This window comes from Uloborus diversus, chromosome 2 (genome assembly GCF_026930045.1).
Source record: "Uloborus diversus isolate 005 chromosome 2, Udiv.v.3.1, whole genome shotgun sequence".
NCBI lineage: Eukaryota > Metazoa > Arthropoda > Arachnida > Araneae > Uloboridae > Uloborus > Uloborus diversus.
Genome location: NC_072732.1, coordinates 72,168,088 through 72,186,368, shown reverse-complemented (window position 1 = coordinate 72,186,368; position 18,281 = coordinate 72,168,088). Strand labels below are relative to the sequence as shown.

Here is an 18,281-nt window from a genome sequence, read left to right as displayed (position 1 = left end):
TTTTTTTTTTTTTTTTTGAAATGTAAGAAGGCTTTCAAAATCGCTTCATGAATTGCACGTGCTCAAATGCTGCAGGCTTGTATAACTAACACATAAGGGAAGGTTACCGTAAACGGACCACATAACAACTTTTAACTTTTTTGGAAGTAGTACCATTTCAAATTATACATTATCTACAGGCATGTTTACTCAAAAGATTTATCTTTGATTAAGAATAATCAGTGAAGAATGAACTATTCAGCGAAGAATATATTCAATGAAAAATAGGAATAGGCGGTTTTCACCTAGTATATATTTAAATGGGGTGTGTATTTTGATAAAATTACTCTGAGAGGAGGGGGAATTTTTATTCACTGTAACTCTAAAACAATTTTCGATTGAATTCTTTTTTCTTCAGAGGAAGCGCAGATTTTTATTTTGTCCTCATTTCACTAAGAATTTCAATTAGTTTATTTTTTGTGTGTGTGTTTTTGGGAGCTTTTCTTTTGATTCTGGTTCAGCAATGGAGATTACTTATTGTTGTCAGTTTGCAAAATAACTCACGTTTCTCAAAATATATTATCTTGTCGTTTGTAAGTAGCGTGCCACGTAAATGTATTATTTTTTTCCCTCGTTTTGTTTTATTTACTATGAATATTTTTTAACGATAAATCTTGATTTTTTGATAGCTTTTATTCATCTATTTTTCAGTGGCAATTTCTTTTGGATTGTATGTTCCAGATTATTTTTTCTTTAACTTTATCCCTAAGCTACGGAGGTTTTAAACGATACTAATCACATTTAAACCAGATGCATTATTCTTTGGGAAAAAAAATGACAAACAGTTGTCATCATTATATCAGATTTTTTCCTTCTTGGAGTATGATAGGAGCTTAAATAAAATTATGTGCGTGCATTTTTATTATCGACACATAACATTTGTTTTTCTTTTGAGAATGGATGGGGAATTTACGTTTGCTCTTAGATCTTTTTTTTTTTTAACTTTATAGTACAAGCAAGGTATTGCAGGGACAGCTAATTTAGCAATAGTTAAATGTGTGAGTTTGAATATTTCTTTTTTTTTACTTTTTCAAAACAATAGTTATCATTTTTTAACCTATAACACGGATTAGGAGAAAAAATCACTCCTTCGAGCTTACTGTGTCGCAACCGATATCCTTGGAAAGTTTGGAGTTTTGATAAGTGCTCTTTATCGTTAGAATTTATTGCTTCTATAATTTTCCTTACCAACTCTTCTTTTTGTATTGTCATTTGCTAACAGCATATGATATCTAGCGAACAGAAAACATTTTGATCTCAACAGAAAAAGCAATTAGTATTCCATTAGGGGTCTAGATAATGTCACTCTTTTTAAAGTAGCAAAAAGTGTGCTGAGAACATTTTACTTACTGGTATACCGTATCATCTAAAAGGATATCGGAGGTGTGATGGTGTCATTTTGACTGCATTCGTATGGATTTTATGATGAAAATATAAATATAAAATTCGGTTTTTAAATGAGGAGTTTACTTTCAAAACGAACTATATCCAGTTTTATATTATTTTGGCAAAAAAAAATTTTATTTACAAACTCTGACTGTTAGAATTTCGAATTTATCACAATGTTTTGGTAGAATAAAAGGTGACTATTGTCATAAGTGTGGAATTGTTTCCTCAATTTTACACAGACCTAAATCTCTAATTTAATTTTGGATAGATTCCCTTTTGGTGTAAAACAGTGGATATTATCGCTCTTCAGAAATAAACTTTATTAGATTGAAACAAAATATTCTACACTTTTATATATATATTTTTAACTTTACTAAATTCCTTCCTACTTTTATTATTCTTTTCATTGAACATTTCAAAAAAAAAAAAAAGGGTGGAACCTTCGATCCAATTAATAAACAATAAAACCACCCAAGCGGATTTCACAAATGACGTTGTAGGTATTGATATTAAAAAAAATGTTATAACAACTAATCACAATTTAATTATTAATTCAGCAAAATTTAATAGCAATGTAAATTATTTAATATTAATTTAGAGATCAAAATTTGAGGTCGTGCTTGCCTCAATAACCGATTCTGATTATTTTATGTCGAAGTTAGTCCGATTACGCGGCCTGAAAAAAAATCACCCGGCAGATAAGTAAAATCTATAAAACTGTACTGCATAATTCGGGAAATTTGCTTCGGCAATTTTTGTAGAGTTATTGCTTCAGAAATTTACAATTTCCCTATTTACTGCATATTAACCTTATCTAGTATCTGTATTACAAATCAATATTTTTATTTTAATACTTGAATAATATGTCATTTTTCATTGTGAGATACCGTCACGCTTTTTGACTCGCATTATCACTTTATCACCAACCACCATAACTTTTATGCTGCTTAAAAGAAAAGATCAGACAAAGGACTAAAAAAGAAGCATCTAAACACAAAAGAGAAGGGTCCTACATAAAAAGCCATTTTTTTCTTCCGCTGAAAAGATCTTTACCACGCATGCTCCCCCGAGAGAGATAGAAAGAAAAACGTCTTATTATTCTTCAACCTACTTTCAGTATAGGTCACAGAAGGTAATGCAGAGATCCAAAGTCTATCGAAATGAAGAAGGTTTTGTTAAATGTTTTATTGAAGACTTTAAAACGTTAGATGAAAAAGAAAAATGTGTTTGGAAGAGATTTAGAAAGTAGTTCAAAAAAAAAAAAAAAAGATGAAGAAAAAAAAAGTAGCACTTTACTCAACACTTTTTTCAGCACTAAAAGGGATTTGATGGGCTAAATCATAAAGTAATGTATAATTCAAAAAAGAAAAAAAAAATGTGATGAAGAAGGAGAAAATACAGTAATATTTGTTTTATACATTGTTTGTGCTCTTTTTTTTTAAATATTTTTGTATTTCAACCAAATTTTCTATTTTGCTATCAAATCGTTTTTTTCCAATGGCATTTCTAGATTCTTTGAAATTGTTTTTTCTATTTTTTTTTTTTTTTTGAAAGAGCTACCATTTTTCTGTGAAGCTAAGCAGTTATATAATGAATTTACGCAGCTATTTTGGGAAGAAGTAAACCTCGTGAAAATTCTATAGCTTTTGTCTTTCCCATGACTATACACTAAAATGTATCAAAGGAAAATAAGAGGAATAAACTAAAATAATTCATGTTCATAGAACGCTGTTAATGCAGACCGTTGTATAAAGATAAAAAAACAGCCACACTGAAATGTTTTTACCTCTTCTGCAAAATGCATGGCCTGAACCGCATTCACTTACGCGATGAATCCTTTTAAAAAAATGCGTCGATGACTTTATATATTTAGGTTAAAATTTGCTTGTGAAAAAACAAGGCACATAAAATCTGAGAAAAAAAAAATGTGTCCCCAATGTAGTTCAAATAAAAATCTGGTCACTTCCAACACAATTCACTGTCAATCCCAATTGTGTTACATTCAATACGTTCGAAAGTTTTTCAAGGTGCTACACGGGGATTTAAAATGAATGATAGGATATTAGCGTGTTCTTGTTTAAGAACATAGTAGTACAAAAATAACATATTTTACATACTTTAATAAATATGAAGGTGTCATACACGCCCTTCTTCTATTCCCTGATCTGTATCACACCAGTTATCAAACTTTTTTACTTCTAATTGTTGCGCGTATGCAGTCACAGAAGAAATTGCAACAGTTTTTTTTTAATTGGTTAAAAATAGTAGATAAGAACTCAGTATTCTTTTTTTTTATCCCAGCAAGAGCACATCACAGTGTGTCAGGCCTGTGGTCTATTGGAGACAATCCTTAAGTGCCAAATTACCTCTCCTTTGATCATCTTTTGGATAATTTGAATAACAAGAGGGACACATACAACAATCACGGTGACAGTTGACACTTTAAAACTCGATCTTTCATTGACGAACCGCAGGAGAACTGTAGATCAGATATTATCAAATCTGTAGAGTTGATACCCCTCCCTTCATTAAATTCCGTCAAATTGAGTTGGCTTTGATTTGTTTCTATTGTCAAATCTCTATTCGCTTCAATGATTAAGGCAAAATTTAACGTTTTTTCTTAAGTCTTGTGAATCAATGTGTGAGGCTAATGTTGGTACTTTCACTCAATGCAACGTATTCATCAATAGTACAATACTTAAGTGAGTTTTAATTTAGTAACAGTCTCTTCCGCTATATTTTTATGACTAATTATACCAGTTTTTATGCGTTTGAAGAATAAAATTTATGTATAAACAGTTTAGCGTTTTTTTTTCCTTTTAACTCATATGATAAACCATAACTTTAATAATGTATGAGGAAGAAAAAAAAGTTTACAGAGGAGACGCTTGATTATACATTTTCAGTGAAAAAAAAAACATATTTTCACTGTCCTTCATTGAGATTAATCTGGATTTGAGTTCAAGGCATCGAAAAGTGAAACACGCAATTTTGCTCTGCTTGATGCTAAAGCGTATCTAACTGGCGTAACTAAACTAAACCATAGAAAAGAATTTCATGAAGAGAGAGTATGGACTGGTGGAGGATATAATGGGTGTCTAACACAATTAATAGTCATCTCATCACCAAACAGCACATAGACTCGGGACAAGGTTTTCCAAACGACGTACCGTCTTTGCTTAAGCTTAAAGCATCCACATTTCTTCATCTAACTGGGAGGTGACCCACAAATTGGTTAAACGGATCCAGGATGCACCAGTATTTAGCAACAGGAAGAGGAAGAAATTCTGTTACAGTTTAGAAACCAAAAATTGCACAAAATGCACCAATCTTAAAATAATGGCTATTTAAAGTACTTAGAGATATGTTTGTTTGCTGTATTTGTAATACATAATGGTGTGTGTCTTACCCTGAGGGACTAAATTAATCCTCATCTAAACAAATGAAAAAATGACTATCTAAAACTTCTGATTACCACCGGCAGAGATACCATTTACAGAACAAACAAAATGTTTCTGAAGTTTTTTTTTTTCTTGTACAACAAGAAATGTGTAAGGAGAGAATCTAAAGACTGTTTTCTAGGTTCCCACTTTTATAGGTAACGGAAGTTGCGCTTTCGTCAAAATTATTTTTGGCTTTCCTCTGAATTTCAATGTTGTCCAACAACACATTTGTTCACGGAACCAGTTTCACGGCACTTTCCTACAAGCCTTTAATTTGTGTATTTTAATGGAATTTTTTTTCAAAGTTTCGTTTTCAAATTTTTTGGTCAAGCAGTTTCGGTTTCAATATGCAATAACTGTTTTCATCAGGACAATAAACAATAAAGTCTTATATAAAATTGTAAACAATATTTTCGTGTTGAATTTATTTATGAATTAAAAAAAAAACATATCAGCATTTCTTAGCCAAATAAACATGCTGAATAACAAAGAACTAAGAAAGCACATAGTATCACCTGAGCATGAGCACACATGCAACATTAACAATTACATTGCAATCGACTTTGGAAATTATCAGTTTTTATGCGTATCTTAAATTTTATATTTTACCGGCCTCTTTTTTTTCTTATCCAACCTATGGACATCTGTAGCAATACATGAAAAAAAAACTTACCACTAACACATCTGCCTGCATTTGTTTTGTACTGGCAGATATTCGACATTAGTGATTGGCCATCTTCTCGCCGCCACGTGATTGTGGGTGGTGGATGACCCCTGACTCGACAGGACAAGGTGACATTTGTTCCTTCACGGGCCAGCACCTCGGAACTAGTCTCAGAGTCAATGAACGATGGGGGCACTGAAACAAATTGTTCACATTTACTTAAACATAGGAAAGGTAAAAAAAATTATGAAAAATTACAAATCTTACAAAAGTCTATATTTTTCAAAATGAAGTAACGGGTATTGTTACTATCGCTATTTTGACTTAAAGAAGTAACGGTTAATCATCGTTTTACGTTACTAAAACAAATTATTTATTAATATATATATATATATATATATATATATATATATATATATATATATATATATATATATATATGTGTGTGTGTGTGTGTGTGTGTGTGTGTCAATATCAGTAGAATTATAGGTTTTTTTCTTTCTTTCTTTTTTTTTTTAATTTTGGCATAGCCGGTTTCTTTTATGCGGAAGGATAGTGACATAAATAATATTATAGAGTTAGACAGCAACTAGTTTATATTAGCATGTTTTTTTTTAATCCTTTCATACGAAAAAAGAGAGGATAGTATGAAGTTTAAAGAAAAGGAAGAACATTTGTTATGAAATGAACGATGAAAGATGGTAAAACACCCAGTTTTAAACGTCTCTCTAAAATGTAAAAAAAAAGGCCATTTTTTAAAAATTTTATTTTAAATTTATTACATTAAATATTGTCATTTCAGAAACAATTAACAAACAGACACTTTATTCGTTTTTTATTTTTTTAAATGGCTTTCATTGTATAAGCTGCTCTGTCGTTGATAGGTTACTGAGACAAAATTATAAAGGAGATTTTGGAAAAAAAAAGTTACAAATTACTTTAAGGCTAAAGTTAGATCGCAAGTTTAAAAGCGTTTTTAATACATTTAATTTCACGATAACAAAAATAAAAATTTAAACTTGTTATTATTTTTCTATAGTTAATGATGAAATGGCAATTGAATTATGTTGTTCGTTGTGATACAGGAAAATGGATAATTTTCTGCAGAAAACTGTGTGAGGTTAACATACATTTAAAACTTACTCATATGTGAAGTGAAAGCGATTAAAAAGAACATTAAAAGAAAGGAAATCACCTGAATACAAATACCAATAATAACCTTATTTCTATAAAAATACTGCAAAATAGACGAATGGCTTTAGAAAACAAAGAAAAATGATCTCAGCAAATAAATAAATAAATAAAATAAAAAGAAGTTTCTATACTTAAGCGAACACTAATATTTGAAGCGTAATGTACGTGTTTCGTATCGGCAAGAAAATATTTTTTTGTTACATATGATACAAATTCCTTCAACTGTGTACGAAATTTGACACATATTAAACAATATATAACGTTCAAATTGTAAAACATTTGCAATGAAGTATGTTTCAGACAATCCTTTAAGGACAGGAAAAAGTAATCAATGGTATTTTATGTTAAGATATTATTTTGACAATTTATACTTTAAAGGAGAGGTAAAGCTGATAATGATAGTGCTGACATTTGAAAAAATCTCCCAGATCTCCTTAACGCTTTGTGTTTGACTTTTTAAAGAAGTAATTTAAAATAACATGAAAACAATTTTTCATTCTAAAATGGTCCTATTGTCTCGAACTTAAGTGTGCTATATAATTAGATTATACGGTGCCGCCACAAATCCCAGCTTTCGCGTTATAATGGGAGTGATTAATTGAGTTAGTGAAAAGGGTGAAGGATTAATTTTACCAAACCCACCTTAAAATAAAAATAATGTTAAAATCGTTCCTTTTGTGCTTTGAGTTTAAAGAAATGTACTGTTCCTCAGCATTAATGTAGCTAGTTTATATGTCAAAAGAGAAACTTCTGTTTGATAGCTTTTGAGCTAGGAAAGTATTTCTAATAAAAGTTTTTTTAGTTTATTGCAAATGCAGATACAGAACTATGATGAATGAAATCACACTACGTAATTACAATAGTGTTGAAAAAAAATTTCCATTTGAAATAATACATTTCAAGTGGCTTTACAAGGAGAAGATGTGTTCTGGTCTGGTCGGGAAGAACGAAATTTCAGACAAATAAACCGTAAAAACTACTGGGCATATTTTCTGGAAAAATACAGATCAATTCCGAAACGACGAAACAATAGGTAGACATATGTGAAAATATTTGTGGTGTGTTGTTTTATTTGAAAAATACTCTCCTTCATTATCATGTTCTAACAGGTTGTGGCAAGTTATTTTCTAATGATCATATGTGAATTGGAATGATTTATTATCTTAATGGTTTAATTGTTTCTTCTTCTTTTTTTTTGACGGATAATGCATATTATAATGCTTTGGAACTTTTATCAATGGTAAACCTTAGTATGCCATGCATTAGTATGCCATATGTAGATATTTATTTTTTTAAATCTCTGAATTAAGGTGAGAGAGAGCTTTACATTTTTAGGAATAAATAAATTTAATTACTAAACTATTCTATCGCAATTACTAAATATCGTGTTTAATGTTTAAAAATATCTGCCAAAACATTAGGTTTAGATAATGATTTTTAAGGCATTGGTTCGTTTGTGTAATGGCGATGCTGATGACGGAACGGGCAAGTAAGATTTTATATATTTCTAACTATTTGAAACAAGTTTTCGTTCAGAAAACAATGTATGACATTTCTATTACTCTGTATATATTTGTAATATCTGTGTAGTTTTGAAGTCCAATTGTACTTAGGGTTTAATTTGCTATTATAACTTACTGTCAAATATTACTTTATCAAAGATTAATGTTGCTGTTCTGTTTACTATATTTCATTAATAATGGTTGCAATGATTAAAATTGAAGTTTTCCCATTAGTTTCTTTTTTATCGGGTCAAGGGAAAAAAAAAAAATTTTTTTTTATAAAGTTGCAATATTTCCTGATAATCTCGCAATCCTTACCTTTAGAATCTTCTAATATTATCCTTTCTGGGGAGAATGATATCGGATATATAGTGACGGGAATTTTGCATACCTATTTTCAAACATATTCATTATAGTACAGTTGGCCTAACTAGGCAACAAGGAAAATACATAAATTTATAAATTATTTGCACAAATGAACTGCAATGCAAAATTATGCAGCAGAATTTATTTTTCAAAAAAAAAAAAAAAAAAAAAAAAAAATGAAGATTTTTTTCTTCAAGTGACTGTTTATCAATGACCATTATTGAATTTGATTTAAAAGAACAACTTGTTGGCACATTACTTTTAATTAGCTATCAGATAAGAACCGCTCAACATTCAAAACCCATTGCAAATAAGGAAACCACAGAAAGGTATACATTAATGAAAAATATTTCAAAACATAGCATCAACAAGAGGACGGCAAATAATGAACGTAGTTTACAGCTTTAATGAGTAAAAAAAAATCTTTGAATCATATGTGTGTATCACGGGTCGACAATTTTTATTAAGTGAAATCATCAGCATAATAAATAAAACTTATTATTATAAATCGTGGATTTTTTTCTTCAACTATATTCGGCTGTTAATGCAGTAGAAAAGTAAAGGCTAAAATATTAATACAAATATAAAAGCATAGCACCGACTGCATTTAAAAATGAGATAAAATACAAATTGCGACACAAGGTTTGTTTTTACGGAAAACGGTGATTTCCATTGCCATTTTATCTCTCATAAAATATAGTTTTTAAACGTAAATAAATGCAGCTGCACACTAGCTTAAAAAGATGATTTTTCGCTAAAAATGTCGCACAAAGACAGAGATTTAGTTACAGAAAAATCGGAAAGAAAACCTTACAGGAGTAAGAACTTAGTAAAACCATTGTTCTTTATAAAAACAACGTATTTCATTGTTGTCATCTTTGCATCAGAATTGAAAAAAGAAAACTGACAGCAGCAGAAACGTTATAAATGATAACCTTTTATACCGTACATCACCAGCCTCAAAAATTGGACCATTTTTATCACGAAGTTATGATAAATAGCCTGCAAGACAAAAATCATTACTCACTGAGACCAGCTGTTAAGGCAAGCGAATTTATGATACGCTGCATAAGTCCTAATTAATATAAATTTGCATAAACTTTCAAATTCTGAGCTTTCTCTTTTGTTTATTGAATTATCGTGTAGTCAAGCTAGATTAAATCGAAGTAATGAATTCAAAGTAGATTTTCAGGAAAATGTTTATACGGTTTTGCTCCATGTGCCATGAAATCACTAATTATTATTCAAAATTGCTTGATCGAATTATAACTATCAAGTATGAACGTAGATTAGAACTCGATAACGCAAAAGCGAATTGCTTTGTAGTTAATTCAAGATACATGATTAATAGAGATGTAAACTTTAAAATACTAATAGTCGTGATTTATGTTTGCGAATATATGAACATTTTAATGTTGGTCAATAAAACCAGAAAGCTTTAATAAATGTACAAAGACAGACTTTGAGTAATTTTTTAACCAAAATTTAAGTAATATTTTTAAACAATATTTATCATAAGTCTATTTTAAAAAAGATTTATTTCATTGATTATTTCATTGACATTGCGATAGTAAAAGTATGTACCAAAATAATACAATAGATAAGCCATGCATACATTTTTATTTTGAATTTGTAATCGGACATTGATTAATAAATTGATGGTTTCTTTTATGCGCGTTAAAAATGTTGTGCATCTGTCTAACATTTTTACTTCTTTTTTTTTTATTGGTTAAACATTATTTTACAATTATAGCCTTTTCTACATTTTTAACTTGTTGCGTCTCAACTCGAAAGGATGTACCAGTGGCGCCTTCGTGTTTGAAACAAGAAGTTCTGTCTAGAACTAGACGAGCCTACTTTCTCGTGTACCCATACTACTTTCTAGTACCTGATCAATATTCTCAAAAATAGCTAAAATCGCAAATTTTTTCAAACATATTTTTAAAATACTTTAAGCTGATTTCTAGGAATAAAATATATTCCTCACTCATCTAAAAAAATTAAATACTTTAAAAAAAAGCAGCAACTTTTAAACAAAGCAGCTAATACACTTTTTTACATTAAAAAAATCTTTAATAACTTTCAAAACGAAAAAAAAAAATTTTAAATTAATAAGCTCATTAAAATAAATACATCATATCAAAAAAATAAATAAAATCGTTTCTTTTTCCCCTGTTGCCAAAAACAATTTTTTTTATGAATTAATGCACTTACCAAAATAAATAAAAACAATAAAATTTCAACTTAAAGAAATAATTTTCATTGTCAAAAAAAAAAAAAAAAATCGTCTGCGCATATCTTTATGTAGAAACATAAATGACGTCGAGTTTATTCGCCGTCAACTGAATACCTAAATTAAAACTTTAGCGTAAAAATAAAAACAAGTCAGATCAACAATAATTATTTCACAGTCAAAACCATAGCTGTGGAGTCGGAGTCGAAGTCAATCTCATTTTGGGGTAGAGGAGTCGGAGTCGAAGTCAATCTCATTTTGGGGTAGAGGAGTCGGAGTCGAATATCTAAGAATCGGAGTCAGTCATTTGTCCTCCGTGTATAAATTTGTGCCAAAGCTACGAAGTCAGAGTCAAGTCGAGGAGTCGGAGTCCGATTAATTGTCGGACACAGGAGTCGGAGTCGGGTGCCCCTAAATTATCTGAATCTGGAGTTTGGCGTCAAGAGCTATTTCCAACAAAATTTGTTTGAAATAAATCCGCCTTCAAGTGCGGAATCTACATTGACTTTCAGTTTCCCCGTAGGCGCTAATGTTAAGGGATTTTAACTGTTCAAAATTGAACGGAAAATTGTTCAAAACAAAAAGATATGTTATATACAAGTTTTTCATCAAAAGCTATTTCCTACAAAGTTTGTTTGAAGCAAATTCGCCTCACAGTTCAGAATTGCCTTGAAATTCCTTGTAGGTGCTAATGTTAAGTTTTTTTGAACTGTTCAAAATTGAACAAAAAATAGTTTATTCGAATCGGACTATTCATTCAAAAGTTATTAGGGGGGACAGACAGACCGACAGACATTTTTCCCCATCTCAATACCCTACTTTCCAATTTTTAATTTTTCAATATTTAATTATTTTATTTATTTTTGACTTTTTTTTTTGTTTTTTGCGATATTTTAAAGATGCATTAAGCCCTCTTTCATGCTTTTTTCTTCTTTTTCTGACTTTCACTGGGAAAGTAGGCTAAAAAGCTCGCAAGTCTGGTTCTGCGAGGCAGTCGTTACCTGAAGAGCCGATGCAGGTGTGCTGGTGCACCGAAACTTTCTTTGTACCAAATGTTTTAATTTCTTAATAAAGGTAATTTTATCCATTTACCTTTTAACATACATACTACTATTAATTTACCAAAGGAACCATACAATAACTCTGAATTTTTGCACTTGAAAGCTTAATTTGTAAGTTTAATATTGCACTTATATTTTTTGCAATCAAAAGAGCTTGGCTCCAATTTTTCCTTTTTGTATGAAATTATATTTTTGTAACATTATTAATAACTTTCATTATGTGTTCAAAATATTAAAACGTACCATTAAAAAAACATAATACACTTTAGTCCTGTATAAAAATTATAAGAATGCTTTCTTGTTGACTTTTTTTCTTGCTAATATGAGAAAAAATGCTCAAACTGCATGCAAGTTCTGACACTTAAAATTACGTATTATGTCTTCATATGTCTTTTAGAAAAAAGTATAAAATAAAATGTTTTAAGACATTGCATTTTGGTTCCGTAATAGCAAAGATTGTTTGAACTAGAAGTTACGTGGTGCACTCTGTAAGTTGCTAAACCTTCCCATTTTGTCCCCCAGTAAGACTACATTCTGAGCAATTACCGAGTAATACCTTCATTATAATGTTTACCTAACTGTAAGAATGACACAAGGTTATTAGAAGGGTTTTTCCTTAACTGATCATAAAAACATGCTGAAGGGAAATGCATAACCGACCTTGAAAAAAAGCTATATCATTTTAACCATTTGTTTGTCCACAAATCATGTTATGCTTTGAGGGAATGAGGGGTTCGCGATGTAGTAAAAACTTGTGACAAAAATAAAGAAAGGGGTAACAAGCAGTGTGTCATTATGCATTAAAAAAAAAAAAAAATCGTGGTACTTTTCCGTTAGCCGGGCGCAAGTGAAAATAGCCGAGTGATTACGCCCAATGTCAAGCGATTATTCAGCATATTTATGTAGATATTCGCTAATTTACTAACAACCCTAGCTGGGCGTATTCGCTTGGCGTTGGGCGCACATACTTGGCAAATTATCGCTTGCGCCTGTCTATCGGAAAAGTACCAACTTCGTTTCAGAAAAATGGCATGGCTTGTGACAAGTGAAGGGGTGTGGTAAGGTGTTGTATGATACTTTGTAAAGAAGAAAGGAGAGCGGGAAATTCGCTAAGCAAACGTGTGGCATAATTTATAGACAGTATCTACGTCCTACAAATAATCGGATAAAGTTGCAATTTGCCGTATTATATAATATTTTTACTTGCACATTACTTTTTGAAGTCGCTGTAGTCCATATAATTGCAGTAGATTTAAGAATGTTTCTAGTAAACTTGCAATACAACTATATTTGTTTATTATTTAAACTTAAATAATAAGTATTACAAGCATTATCGATAAATTATTTTAGTTTAAAGACCGTTTCTTTGTGGTTTGAACTTAAGATGTTTTCAAACTTCACATCTAGCATACTGACATCCACAGCGAAAATATTAATGCAAAATGTATTTATATTGAGTCTTAAACTACGATGCAGAATGATAAAGTTAAAGTAAAAAAAATAATAAAACATGTAATTTTAAAATCCTTAAATTATACCCAAAACAGTTACAAGTTACTTGAAAGTTTATCCATCAACCATCGAAAATGTTAAAGCTAAACTGGTGTGTTAAAACTGAGAAATTCGATTCTGACTACAGCTACTTCTAATGTAACGTAAATGTTTATTCTGCACAAAAAAAATAAATAAATAATTAAATAAATGAATAAAAATCAATAAAATAAATAAATAAATACATAAACATGGACAAAATGGTGGTCCAAATAAAATAAGTAAAACTTTTAAATAACTAAATGAATCATTTGCATGGAATTGTAGTTGATTTATATAGTTATTACTAGCGATGTGTCGGATCGTTAAAAAAGTAGATCCGCGATACGGATACGGATCCGGATCATTAGTGTCAAGATCCGCGGATACGGATACGGATACGGATCTCAACACTTTTTCCCAATTCAATCTATCCAAGTGTAAAATTTGTTGCGGAAGGTATTCCCGTCAGAATAATGGCAGTTTCTTCAAAAAATGTCAACTGCGGCAAAAATATAATCACGACTATCATTTACTCTTTAAAGAAATCATCGTTAAAATTGAGGGAGAGTAGAAAGGAATGGGCCAGCGCTGCATTTATGCTGAAATAAAATGCAAAAAATTATTTCTAGCCTGTTCAGTAGCAGCTTTACACTCTTGCTCCTGTAATCCTACATCTATCGAGTAAGCTAGAAATAATTTTTCACATTCCATCTAAGCATTTCCATCAAGCTGACCCATTCCACCGAATTTACTCCGACCGAGAAAATATAGAGCCAGGAACACCTTTAAAAAACGTAAATAGAGAATTTAGTCTCACTTTTTTGAAGGATGCCAAGAGAAACAAAAATGAAGAATAACAGAAACCCCAAATCAATAACGAAAACTAATATTAAATTAAACAAAACAAAACATGTCCCAGAGAGCTGACCTCATATTAAGATGAATTTCGCGGGTCAGAACACACATTTGTTAACAAATATGAACTGACAGCAGGTAAAAATTTTAAATCATTGAGCTTTTTCTCCTATCTTCCGACTATGAAATCGCTACTAATCCCGCGTAAAAAGGCTAAAGATTGCATTTAAAATAAACTTAACAAAATAATAGCTCCAACTGTATATACGTTTCAAGTTTCAAATGAATATCAAACGCAGAAACTTCTTTCTTTCAATTAGGGCCAACATTTTTAACGTAGGGGTAAATTTTTACTACCATAATTGTGAAAATCGTTAAGTCGGTTTTAATTAATATCTCCGGTAATCCGGTTTAGGAGCTAGGATGCCACAAAAAGACACGCTAATACACACTTTTAAATCTTTTTTCCCCTTCCTTTTTTCAACGGGGGGGGGGGGGGGAGATTCAAATTGGCTTAAGAAATGATACCTTATAATTTAAATAGGGAATAAAAATTAATTTACAAGGAATTTAAGAGTCTTTAATTCAAATATTTAAAAAATTTTTGAATAGAAATGATCCGTTTAAGATCCGTCAAAAACATAACGGATACAGATACGGATACAGATCTTTATTTTCCCTCGGATATCCGCGGATACGGATACGGATATCCGGAACATCACTTGTTATTACTACACGAATTTATAAGTAGGTAAAATTCATGAAACGATTAATAGGCAATTTATGTAGTTATTGCAAGGTAGTATATTTTGTCATCGAAGTTACATCTTGTTAACCATAGTTAACTGTCCCAATGCTTCAAAGAGAATACGGAAGTACATTTTGCATAAAATTGGCTGTTTGACAACTTATTAATATGAAGCCATTTAGTTTAGTACCTTTTTATTTTATAGGTGTGGCCTCCCTCCTACATAAGGAAGAGTTTCATTTTTTTTAGAGATTTAAAACACAGCTTTTTGAAAGTTTTTTTTATTCGCCTAATTGAGAATTTAATAATGCTATATTATAAATGAATTTTTTTTAAAAAATCAAAACGTATTTTAAGTTTATAATTGTTACAATTTTTTGCATTTTTTGTTTGGTACTGGTGTATGTTACAACATAAGCCATGAGATGTTCATTAGGTGTTCAATATATTTTCTATGCATCATTTTAAAAACCTAAACTTGAAAGTTTTAGATTAAGAATAAACAAAGTAAATGCAAGAATGCAAACATACATATTTTCAATAAATATAATAAAACATAAATAATTTTTTTAAACTGCTATTGGATATATAAAAATAATATCAAAATTTAGATTTTTAAATCCAGTTGTGTAGTGTATATTTCAACTAAAACAGTTTTAACTAAAAATTTTTAACTTACCCACAACGTCCAAGAACCCTACAAGGCTCTTCATTGGCACTGTATTGACCTGGCACATGTATCCTCCTCTATCTGATTCCTGTACATCGTGTATGTGAAGATTCCAGTGCCTGTAGTCAGGATTGTTAACCGACAATCGGCTACTTTTTAATACTAAATGTTTCTGGATGGTTAAAAGGCTTTGTGTTTCTAACCTTAGCCAAGCTACCTGAAAGGAAAACATTAGCGTCAATAATATATAGTGAATATTTTTTCTATCAAATTAAATGCTAGTATGAATTTCAGATGTTTTTGTTTAAAAGTAAAACTTGGTTGTTTAAAAAACTACTTTATGGTTGATTGTCACTAGAAATTATTGCAATCAAATACTAATTTAGTAATAATAATTTTGATATCATAAGGAAACCAATAAAGATCTTAAACCTTTGATGGTGTAAAAAAATGACTTACAAAAATATAGCCTATTCTGACGCGCTCTCATGCAGGAATAATACTCTCTTGTAATTCAACATTAATGTCTCCTTCATTCGCAGTGAATGTTGCATACGTTCCAATTTCCGTGAATACATGACAGCAATGATGGTTTGTGAAGCTAGAAAAAGCTCATAGGGAACTACGTGGCGACTAGTCTACCATACACAAAGCACGATATTAAATGGATGCACAGGTTGCGGTGTAAGGATCAGTGTTCTTCGATGACAACCATTGTGTGGTACGCTCGGGAGCGTCGTACAAGACTCACTTTTCATCACTGGTAAGCACCCGATCGAGTGTGTGTTCCCTTCTGTACCGAGGAAGCAACAACATACAGGCTGCAACTCTAATTGGTCATTAGATTCGGTCATCAAGTCTAATTGTTTCATCAGCAATTTGTAACTATCTTGCAAGTTCCCTACACGTTACGCTCTGCCGTCATATATGGCCGAATTCAGGCTTTTGGCATTCGAGGCTGGTGGCCGCCTACTACGAGGCGCACCACGAAGAGACAAATCTCCAGATAGAAATTTTCGGAATCATTGCATAGATATACGTTTATTTACAGCACTATTCCCAAAGGCTTGACACATTCGACGAGTTGTTGGAGCTGCTGATAAGCCCATTTTGAAATTGTAAAGCAAATAACATCAAAGGAGCTCCTTTGACACTTCCTTTTAGCTATTCTTTTGTACATGTCCCGCTAGCGCTGATCTCACCTTTACAACAAATTTGTTTAAGTACTAATTTGCATTCCTGACATCTGCTTAAGCCACGCGACACACTCATTTTGTATAGCTTATTATCACTACTTTCAGTGGCCAAGCAAAAACTGCAAGAGCTTTATTGATTTTCTTAGACATGCAAGTTTTCCATGAAGTAACTACTGGCATTTTTAGTCTTATAGTTAAACTAATCATTTGTTTTAATATTTCGTAGATATAAATCTAGAAACCGTTTACATGAACTACACCGCCAGTTCAGTCGTTTCCAGCAGAGGACTGCTGTTTCTTGCTTATTAGCACTCATCAGCCCGGCATAGGAACTCAACTAGTAATCAATATTTTCTCAGGTTATTTTTTAGGATAAGGGAGAAGCATATTAGGTGTGATATTTTCAACATGTACATCCTGATTTTTCCTATTTTATACGTGTATTGTTGTGTGTTGGTTTATACAAGTTATAGCATTGCACGTTGCGTAGCTCAGAAACGAACGCTTATGAAAGATAACTAGGTAGAAGTAGTTGCCTACTAATCTAAGCAGCATTTTTTTTTTTTAAATCTTTAAAAGCTCAATTTTCAAGCAAAATGCTTAAAACAATAGGTTGATTCTTTCTCAAAAATAAAGAAATAAAAAATATAAAGTAAATATAAATTTCGGAAACGTGAAAATGTGTTTATTTATTAACTAGAAAATTGTCCGTTAAAGTATGACGGGTGAAAATTGCTTCTACATTTGAACATTCTATATATTTTTTAAATTGATGAAATATTTTTCACATCAATAAGAAAACACCTTGAAAATCATGAAACAAGCTCATGGTAAGCCAACTGGCTGACTCAAGTGACTACTTTAAAAAGGTTGGAAAAAAGTGATTTTGTGAAATTTTTTGTTTCTAAAACACATTCATGCATATGTCTCATAGTTGAAAGAAGAGCAATTTTAGAGCAGCATATTATTTTAAAGCAGAAATATTAACCCTCAAAACAATATTATTCAAAGGCAAATGACAACAAGAAGCAATAGAAAAAAAAGAAAGTAAAAAAAGAGAAAGCAAGATTTATAAAATCCATTGTTTTTGAATTGTTCTGCTTCGACTATTAAAATCAATGTAATTACTGAATTCAACAATTGTATTAAAATTATTATGTGCAGTTATTTGTTTGAAATACTGTTTGCAGCATTATATATTAAAATTGTTTTGTATTTTTTAAAATTTATATTGTATGTACAGGGTGTTGCAAAACTAACGGTGCATACTGAAAGGGGTGATAGACCTTGCCAAAACAAACAACTTTCACAATGCAATGTGGGGTCGGAACGCAAACGGCAGGCTGGGAGAGGTTACTTGGTTCGCAGAGATGGGGAATGCAATAAAA

The 18,281-nt window shown here is 30.9% G+C and overlaps 1 protein-coding gene across 1 annotated transcript in view; it reads right to left on the bottom strand.

Moving 5' to 3' along the window:
• LOC129216359 (lachesin-like) overlaps positions 1–15,929 on the bottom strand; it is a 121,759-nt gene extending 105,830 nt beyond the window's left edge. Inside the window, exons 1-2 of the mRNA XM_054850573.1 lie at positions 15,707–15,929; positions 5,545–5,730 (exon numbers count right to left, since the gene is read on the bottom strand). Coding sequence (XP_054706548.1) covers positions 5,545–5,730; positions 15,707–15,929 — 409 coding nt within the window. The remainder of the gene's footprint in view (positions 1–5,544; positions 5,731–15,706) is intronic.
• Positions 15,930–18,281: the final 2,352 nt, after the last annotated feature.